This window comes from Cricetulus griseus, chromosome 6 (genome assembly GCF_003668045.3).
Source record: "Cricetulus griseus strain 17A/GY chromosome 6, alternate assembly CriGri-PICRH-1.0, whole genome shotgun sequence".
Classification (NCBI taxonomy): Eukaryota; Metazoa; Chordata; class Mammalia; order Rodentia; family Cricetidae; genus Cricetulus; species Cricetulus griseus.
The window spans coordinates 136,913,746-136,933,835 of record NC_048599.1 but is presented as its reverse complement, the minus strand read 5'-3'; the positions used below and the strand labels follow the sequence as shown (position 1 = coordinate 136,933,835).

The window sequence follows — 20,090 nt, the reverse complement described above, 5'->3', positions numbered from 1 at the left end:
AGGCAGGTGGATCTCTGTGAGTTCGAGACCACCCTGGTCTACAAGAGCTAGTTCCAGAACAATCTCCAAAGCCACAGAGAAACCCTCTCTTGAAAAACAAAAAACAAAACAAACAAACAAAAAAATGAGCTCAATCACCCAATCTATGAGCCAGGACCCCCATATCTACCCCAAGAGCCATTTTGGAGAGGTACCTGTTCCAACAGGATCGTTCCACAATGCTGGCCCCAAGTGATCTGGACTTAGTGCCTAACCATAGCTTGTCAGCCATAGGAGCTCCCTGGCCAGGGCTCAGGGTTTACCCCACAAGGAGATGCAGGGACCTTGGGCCCCCGGAAGGCAGTTGTGTCCCCCCACTCCGCGCTGCCTCCCTGCCTGCTAAGAGTCCGGGGGCGCTTGCAACCGAGTATTTCGCCCCCGCTGACAGCTCTCCACCCTCGCCCACTGCGGACATGTTGCCATGAGAACCCTCCAGAGGCGGGCAGGCTTTTAGCGCTGTTGGAGGTGGGGCGTACTGCTGTGCCTACAGCTGGGCCAAGGCTGGGAGTGCTTTCTTAGGCCTGGGATTGGGGACCTCCCTTACTTTTCTGCTATGGGGCTGCATACACAAGACAGTTGGTAGCAGAGCAGGTACTATGGGACAAGCATTACCTGGCCCTTTAACTCCCAACTTTTGGACCCCTGATGTGGAGAAAGGGTCTACAATAAATTAGCCCAGGACTACACAATGAGCTGAAGCACCAGAATCTTGACAGGTCTGATACCCAAACAAGTCGGGTCTTAGTCTCAGGTCCGTCTGTGGCCCATCATCTACCAAGCTAGAATGCTGGAAGGTCTAGTGCCTCGGCAAGGGGCAGGCAGGGCTAAGTGAGGAATGGACCACATGAAGACCTTCCCCAAAGGAAGCAGGCTGTGGCAGCCTAGGCTATCCTGGACACTGGAGGTTGCAGCTGTACTCCAGGCTGAGCAAGCCATCTGGCTCCCAGGTACCTGCTGAGATTTTGGCCTCTTCAGAGCCAAAGAGGACGACAGTTCCTGGGGAGAGGCCAATGGGGCAGGGAACTGCTCATCTGCTCCCACCTGGGTCCAACCACAGACATGAATTCTGGAAACTCTCCAAACCCAGAGTGTCTGCCGCCAAGCAAGATTTCAGGTTTCTAGTAGGACCCTGCGTGGAGTCCTGCTGGCAGGCTTTTCTTGGTGCAGGGAACCTCTGTTCAGAACCCAAAGAGCTTTGGGGACGCTATTCATGACCCGTCACTCTACACAGCCCAAATGAGAGCTAGGGCGACCAGTATCTGGACCCCCACTATACACCTCCCTTCCAACGCGGCCCCTTTAAGTGCCACACTACTGATCGCCACTGGGGGCAGCACTGAGCATCCAGGCCAGGACCAGAGCTGCTGCCTCCAAGCTTCTGCCGGTACCGGCTATATAGCGGGGACAGGTACACACCGGAACCGACTTGGATTATGCAGCCTACCTAGGTTCATCTCGTGGAAAAATAATCAGGTAAGAGGCTGAGCCAAACTGTTCAGCATGTGGAGCTCTTGGCACGGGAGGGGGCTGCACGGAAGGATGAATCCCCGCCCCCAAGCAACGCAGCCTAGGTCCTAGGGCTGGCTGCTCCAGGGCAAGCCAGAGAAGGGTTGCTATATGGGAAGGGTCTTCGAAATAACTAGGATACAAAAGCAGTCCCTACCCCCATCCCACAAGGAGCGGGTGTCACAGCACCCAGCTCCTGACAGCTGCAGCCAGCAAAGCTTGCTGTCACCTTCCTGGGGCGGAGCCTCAGATCCTGTCATCTAGCCCAAACTCTGACCTGGCATTGAGTTTAAAATGAAAGGGGTCTGAATAGGGTGGATATGAACTCGGGTTTGGAACAAGCCTTGGTACTTAGTGAGCCCCTGGCTCCAAAAAAGCGGCCCCTCTAACAGAAAGCCCCTTATACGCCCAGGACTAGAGATTGACTCTGAAAGGCCCATCCACCTACAAGTCCTGCCAGGCCCCAACACACTCTCAGCTTACTCTGGAGCAAATATCCTGGGAGTAGGTGCCTTATGGGTAAGGGGGTCTCATCACCTTCTGAAACCTCCTTTCTCCAGCCAGCTCCAGACCCTGGGGACCACAGGCACTGGTGGCCCACATCTGAACATTAGCCTAGATCCTTTCCAGTCCATAGCTCCAGGGAGAAACAACCACACGTTTCCATGGAGCTTTCCAAAACCAGAGTGGGGGGGTACTCTGTCCTGGGGAGGGGCTTTCCCACCCTTCCCTCTGCTTTCCCACACTCCTCTGTCTCCTCCTAGCTGGCAGCCTCCTGCCTTGGTACACTAGTGGTAGTTTGCAGCTCAGGAAAATGACACTATGAGCTCGTGGCTCACATGGCCCCCACGTGGTTCTACAGCCTAGGCCTGGTTTCAGGAATGCCAAGCACACATGGGGGAAGGGGGGTGGGGAGTGGATTGGAGGGGTCATTGCAATTATGCAAAATAGGAAGGCTTGCTCTACAGCCTTCTCTGCCCTAACAAGCTTGGTGGGTTTCATCCAAGGAACTGGGGTCAGAGATTTATGCAAAAGGAAAAAGGATTTGAGACCCAAGAAAACTCTTTGGGGTCATTCTACCTAGGACCTCATCAAGTTGAAGGGACATAGGCTTGGGTAAAAAGGACTGTCCCAAATGCAAGGGCACTTACAGTGCTAGGAGAGGAGTTTCTGTCCAGTCTAGTCAGCAGGCACACCTGGGACTTGGCACTATCAGAGGGATAGCTCTGCAGTACTGGTGGGTGGGGGCTATAGTCTCACCTGTAAGGAAATCTAAAAGCCCATCATTCCAACTGTAGGCACCAGAGGGCAGCAGCTCTGCAACACATTCCCGGGTTGATCTACCCAAGCCTGATCAGCGGACCCTAGTATAGGGAAGAGACTCGAGAGTTCCTGCTGAGGGGATAAAGGTAGGTCACCGTAAACTAAATTGTCCTGGAAAATCTGCCCCACAGAACGAATGGACTGTGAGGTTTCTCCTGCAGGTACTTCTTCTAACATAGGTATGGAGCCAGCACCAGAATCCCTGACCAAGACTTGCAGCCTGGGCTGCTCCATCCCTTATGCCCCAGGTAAGCCGGACCAGCACGTGGGGTGCGGTGGGGATAAAGGGCTTGGGGTGCAGAGGAGGCTGCCCTGACCTGTATCTCCTCCCAGGGCAAAATCCCCGAAAGGCCGAGTGACTGGAGCTGCCAGCCTGGGGACGTCTTTTAAGATGACCCGTACGGACCCTCCGGACTTGCTGGTGTCGACCGTGTACCAGGACATCAAGGTGGTGGCCCCAGAGCTCACATCCAAACGCCAGCCATGTGAGCGATCGGTGACCCGGCCAGCTGCGCCCGCGCCTTTCAACAAGCGCCACTGCCGTAGTTTTGACTTCTTAGAGGCACTGGACGAGCCCACCATGGAGACGCACCAGCAACCACCACCTCCCGAGCCTGCTCCACCGCGTGCCCGGCCCCGAGACAGCGAGCCTCGGCGCCGCACCCGTTCCAAGAGCGCGCCCCGTGCGCCCCATGGTCTGACGCCTGCTCCGGCTTCACCGCCGGTACTGCAACGCAGAGGCCGGGAGGCCCAGCGTTCGGTGCGGTTGGAAGGGTCGCCGCACCGGGAACCCTCATACCCTGCACTGCGGGCTCTCGCCAATGAGCTGCACCCCATCAAGCTCCAGCCACAGCGAGGCGGCCCTGGACGCATCGCACCTCTATGCGCCACCCCAGGCCGCTGTGCGCCCCCCGAACCACCCACGGGATCCACAGGACCCGTCCCCCACGTCCGTTGCCGTTTGGACATCAAGCCTGATGAGGCAGTGCTGCAGCACGCAGCCCGGAGCTCGAGACCTTGCGCGCCCAGCGAGGCGCCCTGGGCTCGCACAGCCCCACAGTTTCATGGCCTCACAGTTCCAGGGCCCCGCCATATGGCCCTGTCACGCACTCCCACCCCTAGTGACTTGTACTGTACTGACCCCAGAGCAGTGTACTGCGACGGACCTCTGCCTGGGCCCCAGGACTACTTGGAGCACCGCAGCCAACCCTTCACAACGCCCCCAGGTCCCACCCAATTTTTCTACACCGAGGAACCTGAGGGCTACGCAGGCAGTTTTACCGCAAGCCCAGGCCTTCCCTTTGATGGCTACTGCTCCAGGCCCTACTTGACCGAAGAACACCCCAGACCCAGTCCAAGACGTGGGGGCGGCTACTATGCTGGGGAAGTACGCACCTTCCCAATCCAGGAGCCCCCCTCCCGCTCCTACTACGGGGAGACACCTCGCGCCTACGGCCTGCCTTTCATCCCCCGATATGTCCCAGAAGAGCCGCGGGCACACCCCGGTGCCCGCACCTTCTACACAGAGGACTATGGGAGGTTCCGTGAACGTGACGCAATGGCTCGGACTTACCCACATCCCCGCAGCAGCCCAGCCTGGGCCGACTGGGGTCCGAGGCCTTACCGCACCCTTCAGGTGGTGCCTCCTCCCGCTCCTGGACCACTGTTGGCCTCATGGCATGGTGGCACTGGCACAAGCCCACCCCGGCTGGCGACCGATAGCCGCCACTACTCTCGATCCTGGGACAACATCCTGGCTCCTGGTCCTCGTCGTGAAGACCCTCTAGGACGTGGCCGCAGCTATGAGAACCTGCTGGGACGTGAGGTTCGAGATACACGGGGTTCATCCCCGGAAGGCCGGCGTCCACCAGTCGTAGTGAACCTGTCCACCTCACCCAGACGCTATGCAGCACTGTCACTGTCTGAGACGTCGCTGACAGAAAAGGGCCGTGGTGGGGAAAGCCTGGGCCGCAACTGGTACATCACCCCCGAGATAACCATCACGGACAATGACCTGCGCTCAGTAGAGCGCCCCACTGCCAGGGGCTGGGAATTGCCTGGAGGTAGACCGCGGCAGCCCGCACCCACCGTCCCTGAGGGACCTGCCTCCAGCCGCCAGCGCAGCCTCGAGCAGCTGGACGAGCTCATCACAGACCTGGTCATCGACTCACGGCCACCGGGCCAAGCCTCGGAACCTGCCGCCGAAGGTTTAGGCCGCCAACTGCGCCGCCTGATGGATTCACGGCCTGCGGGCCCTGGAGGTGCAACCGCGCTGGCTCCGTCGCGCTCGCCCCCGGCCTCGGCTGGCAGCACCGAGGAGCCCACCGGCTCGGGGGAGGCAGCCGACGCTTCCCCGGAGCCCAGCGCCGACGAGGATGACTTGATGACCTGCTCCAACGCGCGCTGTCGGCGGACAGAGACCATGTTCAACGCCTGCCTCTACTTCAAGTCATGCCATAGCTGCTATACCTATTACTGCTCGCGTCTGTGCCGCCGAGAGGACTGGGATGCGCACAAAGCGCGTTGCGTGTATGGCCGCGTGGGCAGCGTGTGCCGCCACGTGCTGCAGTTCTGCCGCGACAGCAGTCCAGTGCATCGCGCCTTCTCGCGTATAGCGCGCGTCGGATTCCTTTCGCGCGGCCGTGGCGTGCTGTTCTTGGGTTTCCCAAGCCCGGGCTCTGCCGACAACTTCCTACGCTTCGGCCTCGAAGGGCTACTGCTATCTCCCACCTATCTATCACTGCGCGAGCTGGCTACACATGCGGCGCCCCTGGGTAGCTATGCACGAGAGCTGGCAGCTGCCGGGAGGCTCTATGAGCCCGCGGAGTGCTTCTTGCTCAGTGTGTCGGTGGCCGTGGGCCCTGGCGCTGCACCTCCCGGAGCTGCTGCCCGGCCAGCGCCGCGCAGCCCTGGGCCCACCGTGCGCAAGTTCGCCAAGGTGGCCCTGGCCGCCGGCAGCCCGACGCGGCCTCCTCCTGCGCGTGGCGGAGAGCCAGACATGGAAACACTGATTCTAACGCCACCTCCAGGCACTGCGGGCCTGGACCAGGAGGGTGAGGCTGGACGGCGCGCACGCGAAGTGGCCTTCATCCACATCCAGCGTGAACTGCGACTGCGCGGCGTCTTCCTCCGCCATGAGTTTCCACGCGTCTACGAGCAGCTCTGCGAGTTCGTCGAGGCCAACCGGCGCTTCACACCCACCACTATCTATCCCACTGATCGGCGCACTGGCCGCCCCTTCATGTGCATGATCATGGCTGCTTCCGAGCCGCGCGCACTCGACTGGGTAGCCAGCGCCAATCTGCTAGACGACATCATGTGAGCCATGGGGCTACTAGGCCCAGGCCCTGACCAGAGCCCTGCCTACTCTATTCCACCCTGCTTGATCCATCAAGACCACCCCCAGAAACTGGACCAGCTGGTTCAGCGCCCAGTCATGCCCCCCCCGCCCCCGCAATCTCCCTTAGTCTACAAATTCTCTGCCCTGAGCTCCACCCACTCCAAACCTCTAACTTTGCCTAGGAGCCCTCCCCGCCCCTCCCCGCTGGAGCCCTCCCCCGCCCCTCCCTGCTGCCCTGTTTCCCATCAGCTGCCTCTCTTCCTTCCTGTTCTCAGCCAGACCACATCCTGGGCTCTCCCCAAGTCAGCCAGGGAGAGGGGGCTCCCCAAGAGCCCGGTCCTCGCCCTCGGTGCTCCCCGCTGGGAGGTGGGGTGGGCCTGAGGACCGCTGGGCTCTGCCTTCTAGTGGAAGGTTACTACTACACACATCCCATGGGGACAAACTTGATATACCTTGTGGGTGCTTGCTATAGCTCCCCTACCCTAGATCCATTCCCTTTTCTCCTAGTCCAGAAGTTCACGATGACCAAAGCCTAATGCCCTTACTGTAAGCACTCCCCAACCCTTCTCCTGTGTCTGGGGTGTGTCGGGCTAAGAGGCCTAGTTCCTGCGCCTCCCTATGCTGTTGAGGCAATGGGCAGGGCACTACACACTAACAGTGCTGCCTGTCCTGAGTTTCTCTCATCTCTGGTCACCTTGGTCTGGGTCCTTGCAGGACCAGTTAGAATACTGGAGCATCTTCAGGCCAAGGCACAAACCACCCAGCCAGAGGGAAACCTGAGCAGGGGAAGGAAAGTGTGGATGGTGGTAGGGTAGGGCCAGATTTAAAATTTGCGTGGGTGACGGTTTGTGCTCACCCACACCTACTCAACAGGATGGCCCTAAAAATTCACCTTCCAGAGAAGGTGGAAGCTCAGGCCTTAATCTCCCAGGGAGGTGGGAAGTGTGTGCAGATGAATTAGCAGGGGACCCTATAGAGAGCAGCACCTACCTATTGACTGACTTGGGAATAACTAAGGAACTGGGGCTGTCCCTAATTAGGAACTTGCTAAGGTACAGGGTAGTGAACCACCAGGTGTGGCAGCCGTTAGGAAGCCGGTGCTAAGGCCTACCCTGAGTCCAACCCTATGCACAAAGGTGCCACAATCTCACCCTGGCTGAGCTCCAAGCTGAGAGTAGAAGCCAAAGCCTGATGTGTTGTGGAGAGTGCAGGCCTAGGCAGCCCTTGGTCCCTTGCCAAACCCCTGCAGCCTAACTGTACCCAGATCTGCGCCTAGGGCTCCCTGGAGGATGTGACCCAGTGAGGCTTGAGACCAGAAATTGAACAAGTACCCTTTGGAGGTAGGGGAGGTCAAGTGCAAGAGCCTGGGACAACGCCCTGCGCGCGCGCGCTGCGCGCATGCGTCAATACCCCCTTCCCTCCCGCGCGCGCGCCCGCGCCCGCGCGCGCTGTGTGTCCCCACCCCCACCCCAGGTACAGGCCGGAGCTCCCACCTTGGCCTGTATCTGAGCACCTTCCCCGATGCCGCTCTAGCAACACTTGCTGCCGCTCCGCCTGCCGCCCTTCCCAGGGGCTTCTCATTCCTTCCTGCGGCAGGCTGTCAAGAACTGGTCCATTTCCAAAAGGCCAGTGCTTTCAAACCAAGTAAAATAGAACTTGAATGTAGCTGCTGCTAACTCTGTGGTGGTGATGGGGGGGGGCACGTTGGGCGTAGGAGCTTGGCAACCGGAGACCTTGGACGTGGGAGTATTGTGGAAGGGAGGCACGAGGGTGTGAAGGGGTCAGGCAGGGGAGTCCTTGAACTTGGAGAGATCCTCAAGCTTATGGGTGCTGGGAAAGAAAAGACCAGATTTCATGGTTTAAGCTACCCAGGAGTGGAGCCAGGGTGCGTCACTACATCCTCTTTTGCTGCCCAACCTCCAGCTCCTTGATTTACAGCATCACAGATTTCCCAGTGTCGGAGCGCTTTTAACTGGGACTCGAGAGCTCAAAGCTGCAAAGAACTGGGTTGCAATTGGCTAGTCCGTGACTCAGATCGGAAGTACAACTGGCTGAGGCTCTGGGCCTCGGGAAACATCCCCTCACGGGATTGGCCGGAGTTGCCAAAGGGCCCGCCTCCCGCACGCTAAGGACTCGATCGGGTTGAGAAAGGGGTGCTGGGGTCCTGAGGCCGAGCGCTTTGGGGAACATGGCGGCGGACCTCGCTCAGATTCCTGATGTGGACATCGACTCTGATGGAGTCTTCAAGTACGTGCTGATTCGAGTCCACTTAGCACCGCCCTCCGGGGATCCGACGACGGAGTGCAAGGAAATCGTGCGTGGCTACAAATGGGCTGAGTACCATGGTGAGGGCGGGGCCTCTGCGGCTGTGGGGTGGAACGAAGGTTGGGGGCGGGGCCTGAATCTAGCAGTTGCTTGTGGTGGGGCTGTGAATGCTAATATACTGTGCCTTGTACTAACACTTAGCCAGGCTGACCTAGAAAAGTCAGCCTGGGGTTCTGGGCAGAAAGGAGTGCGAGACCGGACCCTTTTTAGTCCCCTTTCCCACTTCGAAAGTACCTTCTTACGTTCATCCTTGTGACTGCGGGGGAGGGGCTCATCCCCACTGGGAAAAAGACCACCAAGACCTGGCGCTTCAGACCCCCATATCCAGCCCTAGAATCCATTATGGGGCCAACAAGGGCGACTAGGTCATATCCTGAGGCCATTCTCCCCACCCCAGCGGATATCTATGACAAAGTGTCAGGCGAGCTGCAAAAGAATGGCTATGACTGTGAGTGCCTAGGCGGTGGACGCATCTCCCATCAGAGCCAGAACAGGAAGATACACGTGTATGGCTACTCTATGGTGAGCTCCAGGCCCCAGGCCAGACTGCAAAACTCACCCTTGTGAGCCTGAACCCCTGACCTGCCCACTCAGATCACCTCTGGGACTGTCAAAGTTGAAGCTACAGAGAGCCCTTAAAGGACGTGGCTTTCCTTTCCTCACATTTCCCATGTGACACCAGGGTGGTTGGAAGCCATCTCCCATGGGCTGCACTCCCTCCTTACCCTAGATCCTTATGGGTCTGTGTCCTGGCTTTTTGGGTGCCCTTGGGGCAGTCATACTCACAGCCCTGACCACCTCCATCCCTTTTCATAAAGACCACCCAGGCATCACCTATCCAGCCCTTCGGTCCCCATCCTTTTCCCAGAGTGATTAGGATGGTAGGGTTTGGTTACTTTTCCCATGCCTGCTATTGCTGTGGCTGCTGGGTGGACTCACAAAGCAAAAGACCAGGCAGACTAGTGGCCATCTTCTCTCTAGGGTTATGGTCGTGCCCAGCACTCTGTTTCAACTGAGAAGATCAAAGCCATGTATCCTGATTATGAGGTCACCTGGGCTGACGATGGCTACTGAGGCCCTACCCCTCAGCAACTAAGTTAGGACTCTGCTCTTGCTGCGTTATCTCTTGAGGGGCTGACCCTGTGCTCTCCTTTCGTACTTTGGGCAACATGCCACCTGCCAGGCCTTAGAAGCCCAGACCAATCTGGTCCATAGGAATTAAAAGCATTGATATGCCTGCTGGTCCCTGACTTGTGTCTTGGATTTGCTACCTTTGGGTTGCTACAGGATATACCTACTCAGCTTCAGGAGGCCTTGGGGACTATTGGTGCATACTCAGCCCTTTGGGTTCAGATAAGGAGCCCCTGAGTTACTGTTATTTATGGCCTGATTGCTCCTCCATGAAGCTATCCCCAAGGACATCTGGGAAGAGGCCCCACAAGGCCTTGCACAAGAAGTCAGTTCCTGACCACACAAGACCTGGGGTCCAGGAATCCCAGCAGGAAAGGGTCCTGGCAGCCACTGTCCTGGCTAGCTGACAGGTTGCGTTGTTCATCTGTTCTCAATCCAAGCCTGATATCCCTGAGTGGTCAGCCAACAGGGAAGGTTCATAATGTTACCCACAACCCTTAGGACCCTGGAGCTGCACACTAACTGCTTGTGTCTCGTTCACTCAGGATTTCTGATCTTGTGTGTGTCTTAGTCCCTGGACCATTCATACCCCCTGAGTCTGTCTCTGTACCAACTCTACCTCACTGTATGGGACAGTGGGTAGGGACAAGCTTAACCCCTGCTCTTAGAAGTCCCATGCACAGTGTGCCACTATAGTGGGTACTGGGGAAAGCCAGACATCTCTGGGGCATCCTTTACCATACTCGAGCCAGCCTTTGTCAGCTCATGACATTCCTGTAGACTGCAAGCAGACACTACTGAGATACCCTTTTATAGGCCAGCAGACAGGCTCAGGTGAGATACCCCCCCCCCAGGTCATACTAAGATAAGTCATAGGCAGAGCCTAACTCCATGTGACAAGCTCTTCAAAACTCTGACATTCCTCCTGCCTCATTGTGGGAAAATGAACTTGTGTGTTCATTAAGACTTTCCTATTATGGACCAACCAGCACATGGCTGCTCAGGACAGCTTTTAAAGGTGAATAGAAGGCTAAAGATGGAGCTCAGTTGGTTGGAGTGCTTGCCTAGTATACAAGAAATTCCAATGTTTGGTCTGGAGTATGGCATAAACTAAGTGTGGCAAAAACACCTATAATCCCAGCACTTGACAGGTGGATGCAAGAGGATCAGATGTTATCCCCAGCTATATATTCCACACACACACACACACACACACACACACACACACACACACGTTGGGAAAGTATGCAGCTTGAGTTGCAGATGGTGTGAAAGAGAGAATACCACATCCTGATATGGGACTTTTTCTGGTTCACAGAGGTAGGCTGTTGATACTGGACTTGCCCTGACCTGATGCCCTAAGCACAGAGCAAAGGAAGCTTGTGAACATATACTGGATGGCCACGTGTAACCACTGAGTAGACTGCCCTGATGTCATTAGCCTGCACCAGGGTAGGAATGTAGGCCCAATTAGAGAAGCTTAGAGCTTGCAAGTAGGGTCCCCAGCCTTTCTACATTCCAATAGAAACTTCTAGTGGGCAGGGCAGGGCAGGGCAGGGTGAATGCACGGGATGGCCAGCACTTGACCTTTGGTTCGAAAGAGCCAAGCAGGGGCCCCCTTCTAGAGATACTTTTACAGCTGGATGCTCGGCCTGTCATCATTGGATGGGACCCAGCCAAGGGGCTGCAGGTATAAAGGGGCTGAGCCCTTTCCGGTGAGAGCTAAGTCAGCCTGTGAGGCCACTGTGGGCTGATAACCGAGTAAAGTCTCCTCCAGGCTACGTAGCCTCACTACCACTGGGACATCCTCCCCTCCAGCCTGTCCATGTACCTGCCTAGCCACCTCCTGTCAACCTTGGTACTACTTATGGGTGAGTAAACTGCTGCCTGGATGCTAGCTGGAGTTAGGACAGACACAGGAACTTGTCAGAAGTGGGTTGTCTACAGTGGGGGCATCCAGGACAAGCCAACAAGGCTGGGCATTGCCCACCTGAATCTTACCTCCCTGTCCTAGAGGACAGGCCACGGGACATCATAGGTGACCCTCTACCCAGCTCACTGAGCCTTCGTCTGCCACTTTCCCATTATGGAACATGTGCTAGTCCCTTGGCCATCCTCAGTGTGTCTTCTTATTGGGGGAGGGAGGACCCTACTAGAAGCCCTTCCAATTCCTAGTCCCCAGGTTTCCTGTGCCTTCCATATGGGGTGTTTCTTGTCAAGAGCCCTTTCCCCTTCATGTGGGGCTAGGAAGGTGGGAAGGCATTTTGTTTGCTTTTGATGTACAGCCACAGTGGCAGGTCCCTCTTCTATATGATCTCATAGGGCTGAGCCCTGAAGTTAGGAGTACCTTGGCCTGCTCAGATCTGGGGTTTCTCTGGACATAGAGTTTATACTGCTCAAAACAGCCAGTCATGGCTGGCCAGATGGCTCAGAAGGTAAAGGCATTTGCTATCCTGATGGCATTTGTTCAATCGCTGGGCCCCACGTGGTGGAAGGAAGATAAGTGACTCCCACCCCAGTTGTCCTGACCTCCTCCACACGTGTTGCACAGCATATATGTATATATGTGCGTGTGTGTGTGTGTGTGTGTGTGTGTGTGTGTGTGTGTGTGTGTGTGTTTAAAAAGTAAAAGCAGCCATCACCTTGCCCTCCACTCACTTGGCTATTCTCTGCCAGCTGCACAGTCCCTAGGCAAGACCTGGGTCCCCAGCCACTGTAGAAGTCCCATCGAAGCTGTATGCAATTTTGTGTGTGACTGCGGAGACTGTTCAGATGAAGCCCAGTGTGGTGAGCTGGTCAGGTGGGAGTGGCAGGGAGTGGCAGTGTAAAGGCGGACCCCTGACCGCTCATTCTCATAGGTTTCCATGGTGCCTTAACCACCCTGAGCACCCCTTTCACCTGCAACTTCGAGCAGGACCCCTGTGGCTGGCAGGACATCAGCACCTCAGGCTATAGATGGCTTCGAGACCGGGCAGGGGCGGTGCTGGATAGTCCTGGGCCTCGTTCTGACCACACACATGGCACTGACTTGGGTAAGGCCTAGGGAATCCATATGCATGCACCCTCCTGGCTTGATTTCTTGTCTGACCTCCTACCCTTTCACCCTTGGCCAGGCTGGTACATGGCTGTGGGAACCCACCATGGGAAGGAGGCATCCACCGCAACTCTGCGCTCCCCTGTCATGCGGGAGGCAGCCCCTACCTGTGAACTGAGGCTCTGGTACCACACAGCCTCTAGAGGTATGTGCCATGGATCCCTGGGGTTCAAGGCCAAGTGGCTCTGGGAAAGGGATGGTGACAGAAACAGGACACTCCCTAAAGAAGGCCAGTGTGCAGCTGGCAGACTGGAGGGAGGCATCAAGACCACTCAAAATACTACAGATATCGCTGAGCTGCGGCTGGAGCTGACCCATGGTGTAGAGACACTGACCCTGTGGCAGAGCTCAGGACCCTGGGGTCCTGGCTGGCAGGAGCTGGTAGTGAACACTGGCCGCGTCCAGGGTGATTTCAAAGTAAGTTGGATGGTTTTCCAGGCTGGAGACAATGGGGAGGGTCTGGGCACTCACCCAGGTCCTAAGGACCCTTCCTCTTTTCAGGTGACATTTTCTGCCACCCGAAATGCCACACACAGGGGTGCTGTGGCCTTGGATGATGTGGAATTCCGGGACTGTGGGCTGCCTAGTAAGTCTTCACGTCACCTGTCACCCTGTCCAAAGCTGGGAGACCCTTACTGCCTACCTCCCTGAGTCTTCAGCCTTCCCCCAGGATACCTCCATCCTGAATCCTGGGGCCAAAGTCAATGTTAACTATATTCTACCCCAGCCCCTCAGGCCAGCTGCCCCCTGGGGCACCATCACTGCCAGAACAAGGTTTGTGTGGAATCCCATCAGCTGTGTGACGGTGAAGACAACTGTGGGGACAGATCTGATGAAGACCCACTGATCTGCAGTAAGGCTGGGACCATCTAGGGCCAGAAAGGGTGAGGGATTACAGAGTGAGACTGGGAGGCTAGGCCTTGATTTCTGGGTCCTTCAGAGAACACTGGGACTAGTCCAGGAAGGTGGACATTGGCATAGCCATTCTGGGTGGGGCAGCCAGTGTTTCTCTGGAACCAGGGCCATCTCACTACAGAAAGCCGTGCCCAGTGGCACTGGTAACCCCTCAATCCTACTCCTTAGGCCACCACATGGCCACTGACTTTGAGACAGGCCTGGGACCATGGAACCAGTTGGAGGGCTGGACCCGGAACTACAGTGCTGGCAGCATGGTGACCCCTGCCTGGCCCCACCGAGATCACAGCCGAAATAGTGCATATGGTGAGGTCTCTGAGGAACTCTGGCCATGGCCCTTTCCCCCCCTCTATTTCCCAATGAGCCTGACCCACATTTGCCCTCTCTCACAGGCTTCTTCCTCATCTCTGTGGCCAAGCCTGGCACCACTGCTGTCCTCTTCAGCCCTGAGTTTCAAGCCTCCATCTCCGACAACTGTTCGGTAAGATGGGTGTGAGACAGTAAGACAGTAAGTCACGCAGCGTTGCCCTTCCTGGTTGTCTAGTTGCCAGAGGCCCCTGACAGCCTGAGACACCTTCTCTTTCAGTTCACCTTCTATTATTACCTGCACGGGTCTGAGGCCAGCCGCTTCCAGCTGTTCCTGCAGGCACAGGGGCTCAACACCCCCCAGGAACCTGTCCTGCTGCGGAGCCACCATGGAGAGCTGGGGACAGCCTGGGTCAGAGACCGGGTTGACATTCAGAGTGTCCATCCATTTCGGGTGAGGCTGGCCAGGCAGTGACTGGGGACCAGGGAACCCTGCCTAGAACATGCACAGATCATGGGGGGCTTTGCAGTCACTCTTAAGAGTGTAGCAATTTATGAAGCGCAGCAGTGAAAAGGGGGTGGGGGGTATCATAAAGAAAAAAGGACAGAATAATGCTTGGCTCTCCCTGAGCGCTCCCCGTCTTCAGATCCTTCTAGCAGGGAAGACTGGTCCAGGAGGCATCATGGGTCTGGATGATCTCATCATGTCCAACTCCTGCAGACTTGTTCCAGGTGATCTGCCCAGGGCCCTCCCCTGGCCTGCCCAGGAAAAGCAAGGCCATTATCCACTCTGACTTGACTTCAGTTCTGCTCCAGATATGTCCACTCTGCAATCATCACGTTCTGGGCCAGAGGCATTAGCCCTCAGTCCCCAGACATTCATCAAGCTGCCCCAGGAAGCCTGCAAGCCAGGACATCTCTCCTGTGGAGAACTGTGTGTGCCTCCCGAGCAGCTGTGTGACTTCCAGCAACAGTGTGCAGAGGGCGAGGATGAACAGAAGTGTGGTGAGGCCAGTCAGAGCCTGGGTTCCATGTGTGTAGGGGGCCCAGGCAGGCCAGAGTCCTGGGCTTTGCTGCCTTCCCGAGCAGGCTACTGTTGTTATAGGCACCACAGACTTTGAGTCCACCTCTGCTGGGGGCTGGGAGGACATCAGTGTAGGAAAGCTGCAGTGGCAACGGCTTGGAGCCCAGAACGGGAAACCTGCCAAGGATGCTCATCAGGATATTCCTGGTGAGACCACTTCCCTACAGGAGCCCCTCCTCAGACAGTCTGTAAATTAGGGATACCAGAGCAGTAAGGGGGTACCTTACTCTTCCCATAGGGCACTTCCTGTCTCTGCAGAAGGCCTGGGGTCAGCTAAGATCTGAGGCCCGGGCTCTCACACCTGCCCTGGGCCCTTCTGGCCCTCGCTGTGAACTCCACATGGCTTACTATTTTCACAGTCATCCCCAAGGTACTATATGTCTCCTGGCCCCAGGCCCAATCCCCAGGGGCCCCCTGCATGGTGGACAAGATCTGAGGACCCACCCATACAAACTCCCTTGGTCAGGCTTCTTGGCACTGGTTGTGGTAGAGAATGGCTTCCGGGAGCTGGTGTGGCAGGCCCCAAGCAGCAGCAGCGGGGGCTGGACAGTGGAGAAGGTTCTTCTTGGGGCACGCCACCGGCCATTCCAGGTGAGGACAGCAGTCCAAGATGGGGAATCTGTAGTGAGCCAGCCCCTAACTGACAGTCTTTTCCCTCTGTCTGCTTAAAGCTGGAGTTTGTCGGTCTGGTGGACCTGGATGGCCCTGGCCAGCAGAGGGCCGAGGTGGATAATGTGACTATGAGAGACTGCAACCCCACAGTGACCACTGAGAGTGACCAAGGTTTCTCCTGTGTACCTCCCATCCCCACCCAGGGACTGCTACCCAGTCCACTGCTAATCCTTATTACAGCTGGGAAGGGGGGAAGGGGTAGTGCACACCCCAGCCAACTCCACCCCACCCCCCAGAGGTCTCCTGTAACTTTGAACGGGACTCATGCAGCTGGCACACAGTCCACCTCACAGATGCCCACTGGCACCGTGTAAAAGGCCATGGCTCTGAATATGACCACACCACTGGCCAAGGTAGAGAAATTCCCAAACCTATGGCCTGAGACCTGGGAGGGGAGTGCAAACTGGGAGAGCAATTCTGTGGCTTGGGTTTTCATCCCCTGTAGGCTTTTTCATGTTTCTGGATCCCACGGACCCACCTGCTCGAGGACAAGCTGCTGTCTTGCTCACAAGACCCCAGGTGCCGCTTGTCCCCAAGGAATGTCTCAGCTTCTGGTACCACCTATACGGGCCCCAGATTGGTGAGAGCCTCAGCTGTTAGAACCTCTGGGTGTATCTGGTACCCACTGCAGCCGGAGGCACCAAGAGCTGGGGGCTGTTCCCCTGCAAGCTCCACTCCTCTTCAGGGACACTGCACCTGGCTATGAGGAAGGATGGGGAAGAAGACACACTACTGTGGTCCAGGTCCGGTACCCATGGCAACCACTGGCACCAGGCTTGGGTCACTCTTCACCACCAGCTAGAGGTCAACACCAAGTACCAGGTGAGGGTGAGCTTGGCACTTGGTAGATGGTGTAGGGTTGGCCCCAGCCAATTACCACTCTCCACCCTCAGCTGCTGTTTGAAGGCCTCCGGAATGGGTACCATGGCACAATGGCCCTGGATGATGTGGCTGTACGGCCTGGCCCCTGCTGGGCCCCCAGGAGCTGTTCCTTTGAAGACTCTGATTGCGGCTTCTCTCCGGGGGGCTTGGGGCTGTGGAAGCGCCAGGGTAATGCCTCAGGCTATGTTCCTTGGGGTCCTTGGACAGACCATACCACAGAAACGGCCCAAGGTACTGGTCTGGCTGGGGTGGGGGTACAGAGGGCTGGCTAGGGGAAGGCAAGCTAACGCTGGTCACCCTTCTCCTAGGGCACTACATGGTGGTAGACACCAGCCCAAATGTACTGCCCAAGGGCCAAGTGGCCTCTCTGACCTCAGAGGAGCACCAGCCCCTGACCCAGCCAGCCTGCCTGACCTTCTGGTACCATCTAAGCCTCCATAACCCAGGTAAGGGGCTATAGGAAAGGGAAGGGCACCTGTCCATGTCTGGGGTCAGCTAACCAGGACAGCTAACCTGGTTGGTTCTTGGTGGGTAGGCACCCTAAGAGTCCACGTGGAAGAGAGCACAAGGCGCCAAGAACTCAGCATCAGTGCCCATGGTGGATTTACCTGGCGTCTGGGCAGTGTGAATGTGCAGGCTACGCAGGCCTGGAGGGTAAATGCCTGGGTGGGAAGAGGAAAGCCTTCTTCTCATCTTCAAGAGCTGCCAGGACCAGCCTGCATGATCTGTGGCTCTGCACTCTGCAGGTCGTGTTTGAGGCTGTGGCTGCTGGTGTGGAGCATTCCTACATGGCTCTAGATGACCTTCTCCTCCGAGACGGGCCCTGTGCTCAGCCAGGTAAGCAGCTTGCTGTGGCCTGAGTTGTACCTTATCTATACCAGAGACAACTTCCTGGCTTTTGCCCCACCTGGCCCTGCCCAGAAGTGGTGGTGCTTAATGGGGGCAGCTCTGCTCACCTGCTGTTCCTTGCAGGGTCCTGTGACTTTGAATCTGGCCTGTGTGGGTGGAGCCACCTGGCCTGGCCCAGCCTAGGTGGGTACAGCTGGGACTGGAGCAGTGGAGCCACCCCATCCCGCTACCCCAGACCTACAGTGGACCACACCCTGGGCACAGAGGCAGGTACGCACTGGCTTAAGTGGGGCCTGGACTGATACCACCTCACACAACTGGGCTGTACTCACCCAGCTTCCCTCAAGTTAGAGACAAACATGTCAAAGGAGCCAACACATCCCACCCTCTCATTTACAGGCCACTTTGCTTTCTTTGAAACCAGCGTGCTAGGTCCTGGGGGCCAAGCAGCCTGGCTGCGCAGTGAGCCACTGCCAGCAACTACAGCCTCATGCCTCCACTTCTGGTACTACATGGGCTTTCCTGAGCATTTCTGTAAGTGGCTGGGCCCTGGGTGTGTGTGGGGGAAGGGGACTCAGGTTAGGCACAAAGGTATTCTCCAGGAACCTAAGCTGACTTGCCCTGGCCCCTGCTCTCAGACAAGGGCAAATTGAGAGTGCTCCTGAGCAGTGCCCAAGGCCAACTAGCTGTGTGGGAGCAGGGCAGTCACTTGCGGCACCAGTGGATACAAGTCCAGATCAAAGTGTCCAACTCTGAGGAGTTCCAGGTAAGGTCCCAGGGAAGCTGTCCTTCCTTCCCTCTCTTCCATGCCTCTAGATACTCACAGCCTTTCCCTTCCCTTCCCTTCCCTATCAGATTGTTTTTGAAGCCACTCTGGGTGGCCAGCCAGCTCTGGGGCCCATTGCCCTCGATGATGTGCAATACTTGGCAGGGCAGCACTGCCAGAAACCTCCGTCTAGCCAGGGTAAGCACTGGGCTCCAGGATGGCCAGACTTGTCCTGAACCTACCAAGCTGAGGTTGGTGACTCAGATGGCTGCAAGTACTCAGCCGAGGTCAGGGAACCAGCTGGACCAGGAATGGGTTCTATACCTCATAGAACACTACCCACATGTGGTGGGCTGTACATAGAGGTTTCATCCGCTTTCACTGTCTCCTTCTGGGCAAGAACTGCCTTGAAGGAGCTGCCAGGTTAAGCTGGACCACAATGGGACCTGTGTTTGGCAGTCACTAGATGCCATCATGCTGCAAGTGGTGGAGCAGGTCTGCAGCACTGTGCTGACAGATCAACAAGGGCAAACCTTGGAGCCAACAAGGATTGGAGGGGCTCCTTCCTTGCCAGTAGTCCTGGAAGCAGAACCTTAACACAAGGATTGGGAGCTATGTGGAGGGCTCAGGTGTCCTCTGTGCCCTCAGGTGAAATGGCAGCACCTGTGTCTGTGCCGGTTGCTGTTGGAGGGGCCCTCCTCTTCTTCGTGTTCCTGGTGCTCCTGGGCCTTGGGAGTTGGCACTGGCTACAGAAGCAGCGCTGTCCCTTCCAGAGGAGTACAGATACAGCAACCTCTAGTTTTGACAACATCCTCTTCAATGCGGTAGGAACCACCAGATGTGGGCAAGTGGGAGATTCTGCCTCCATGCTTAAAGCAGTGGTGGGCCAGTACTCAGGAAGAGGCACCTTGCCTCACCCATCCAAGTCCAGGCAGCCTTTCAACAGCAGTTGTCCGGTATTCCTCCCTTTTTCCTAGGATCAAGTTACCCTCCCAGAATCCATCACCAGCAGCTCATAGACCAGACAAGGCCTGGCCCCTATGCCAGCTCCCACAGCATTCAGCATTCAGCCCTCAGATACCTGACCTACATCTGGGCCTGGACATAGGGATTGGGTCTTGCTTAGCTTCTATAGCTCTTCCTCCATCTGGTTGACCCTGCCCTGTGGTGTGATTAAAGGGTCCTTGCACTGTGAATAAATGTTCTACACCAGTGAGACCAACCCAGGCTCTCGGTCTGCACTTCATATATGCTGTACCGGGCAGGATATATCATAGCCAGCAGGTGGGTGGCCCTCCAGGGTTCAAGACCTAACCTGATTCAGAATTCAGGGAGCAGATATGGAAACCCCTCATTGCCTTTGGTGCGGCTCAGAAATTACAGGACCTCATCTTGGCCAGCAAAGTGATTCTGTACCCAATGAGGATAGAATCCCCCTCAGATGCAGGAAAACTGGGGTTATAAAAGCAACTATACATGAGATCATGAAACTGGTCTGGTGAGGAGAAATGCCACCACCTCAGATAAAGGCTTGAACAACCCTAGGACTGCAGGTCACTGGGCATGCCCATCTCACTTCACAGCAGGACACCTGAGGGCAAGCTGCACTTTAGCCTTTGGACTAAAGGACTCAAGTGGGAACGGATCTGGGGCTGCAACCCTGATCCTAATGAAGTGATGGGGACACATCTATGCCAGGGATGGCTTCTGAAGCCCTGACTATCCACATGCTTCCGCTGTGGCTTCACTGAGCACTGAGGGCTCTCCTCGGCGTGCTCCCTTCCTACCCGAGGAAACCTATCCTCACCATAGATACCATATGTTCCAAGCTAGGCTCCTGCCTGTCCAAAACTCAGCT

At 56.7% G+C, this 20,090-nt stretch overlaps 3 protein-coding genes across 13 annotated transcripts; all 3 read left to right on the top strand.

Moving 5' to 3' along the window:
* Window positions 1-25: 25 nt before the first annotated feature.
* Window positions 26-7,879, top strand: Ajm1 (apical junction component 1 homolog). 2 transcript variants are annotated; one of them, XM_027422902.2, is made up of 4 exons: window positions 26-1,512; window positions 2,844-2,954; window positions 3,030-3,116; window positions 3,202-7,879. In XM_027422902.2, the coding sequence occupies exon 4, from the start codon at window positions 3,260-3,262 to the stop codon at window positions 6,188-6,190; it is 2,931 nt and encodes a 976-aa protein (XP_027278703.1). In that variant the 5' UTR covers window positions 26-1,512; window positions 2,844-2,954; window positions 3,030-3,116; window positions 3,202-3,259; the 3' UTR covers window positions 6,191-7,879. The 2 variants fall into 2 exon arrangements, with proteins under 2 accessions (XP_027278703.1, XP_035302298.1); XM_035446407.1 differs by having other exon boundaries at window positions 3,030-7,879.
* A 376-nt stretch (window positions 7,880-8,255) lies between these two features.
* Window positions 8,256-9,775, top strand: Phpt1 (phosphohistidine phosphatase 1). Its single transcript, XM_027422904.2, has 3 exons — window positions 8,256-8,553; window positions 8,931-9,055; window positions 9,515-9,775. The coding sequence occupies exons 1-3, from the start codon at window positions 8,397-8,399 to the stop codon at window positions 9,605-9,607; spliced, it is 375 nt and encodes a 124-aa protein (XP_027278705.1). The 5' UTR covers window positions 8,256-8,396; the 3' UTR covers window positions 9,608-9,775.
* Window positions 9,776-9,926: 151 nt separating this feature from the next.
* Mamdc4 (MAM domain containing 4) lies at window positions 9,927-19,454 on the top strand. 10 transcript variants are annotated; one of them, XM_027422901.2, is made up of 29 exons: window positions 9,927-11,535; window positions 12,341-12,451; window positions 12,523-12,696; window positions 12,778-12,903; window positions 13,045-13,175; window positions 13,260-13,344; window positions 13,486-13,611; window positions 13,842-13,979; window positions 14,066-14,154; window positions 14,260-14,433; window positions 14,627-14,711; window positions 14,796-14,984; window positions 15,085-15,210; window positions 15,302-15,433; window positions 15,530-15,654; window positions 15,735-15,846; window positions 15,972-16,088; window positions 16,181-16,315; window positions 16,421-16,557; window positions 16,629-16,848; window positions 16,926-17,063; window positions 17,153-17,271; window positions 17,364-17,454; window positions 17,590-17,736; window positions 17,866-18,000; window positions 18,105-18,232; window positions 18,322-18,430; window positions 18,881-19,056; window positions 19,210-19,454. In XM_027422901.2, the coding sequence occupies exons 1-29, from the start codon at window positions 11,490-11,492 to the stop codon at window positions 19,249-19,251; spliced, it is 3,663 nt and encodes a 1,220-aa protein (XP_027278702.1). In that variant the 5' UTR covers window positions 9,927-11,489; the 3' UTR covers window positions 19,252-19,454. The 10 variants fall into 10 exon arrangements, with proteins under 10 accessions (XP_027278702.1, XP_035302295.1, XP_027278697.1 ...); XM_035446404.1 differs by having other exon boundaries at window positions 9,927-10,074; window positions 10,983-12,451; window positions 15,302-15,654; window positions 16,593-16,848; XM_027422896.2 differs by having other exon boundaries at window positions 9,927-10,682; window positions 10,983-12,451; window positions 15,302-15,654; window positions 16,593-16,848.
* Window positions 19,455-20,090: the final 636 nt, after the last annotated feature.

What these genes read in the sequence shown, in the direction of transcription:
- Ajm1 (XM_027422902.2), top strand. Translation starts at nt 3,260, where the DNA reads ATGACCCGTACGGACCCTCCGGACTTGCTGGTGTCGACCGTGTACCAG.
- Phpt1 (XM_027422904.2), top strand. Translation starts at nt 8,397, where the DNA reads ATGGCGGCGGACCTCGCTCAGATTCCTGATGTGGACATCGACTCTGAT. An exon ending in CAAATGGGCTGAGTACCATG is followed by an intron (nt 8,554 to 8,930) that starts GTGAGGGCGGGG and finishes TCCCCACCCCAG; the next exon opens with CGGATATCTATGACAAAGTG. An exon ending in ACGTGTATGGCTACTCTATG is followed by an intron (nt 9,056 to 9,514) that starts GTGAGCTCCAGG and finishes TCTTCTCTCTAG; the next exon opens with GGTTATGGTCGTGCCCAGCA.
- Mamdc4 (XM_035446404.1), top strand. Translation starts at nt 12,229, where the DNA reads ATGTGCGTGTGTGTGTGTGTGTGTGTGTGTGTGTGTGTGTGTGTGTGT. An exon ending in CCTATACGGGCCCCAGATTG is followed by an intron (nt 16,316 to 16,420) that starts GTGAGAGCCTCA and finishes ACTCCTCTTCAG; the next exon opens with GGACACTGCACCTGGCTATG. An exon ending in CGGGCCCTGTGCTCAGCCAG is followed by an intron (nt 17,455 to 17,589) that starts GTAAGCAGCTTG and finishes TGTTCCTTGCAG; the next exon opens with GGTCCTGTGACTTTGAATCT.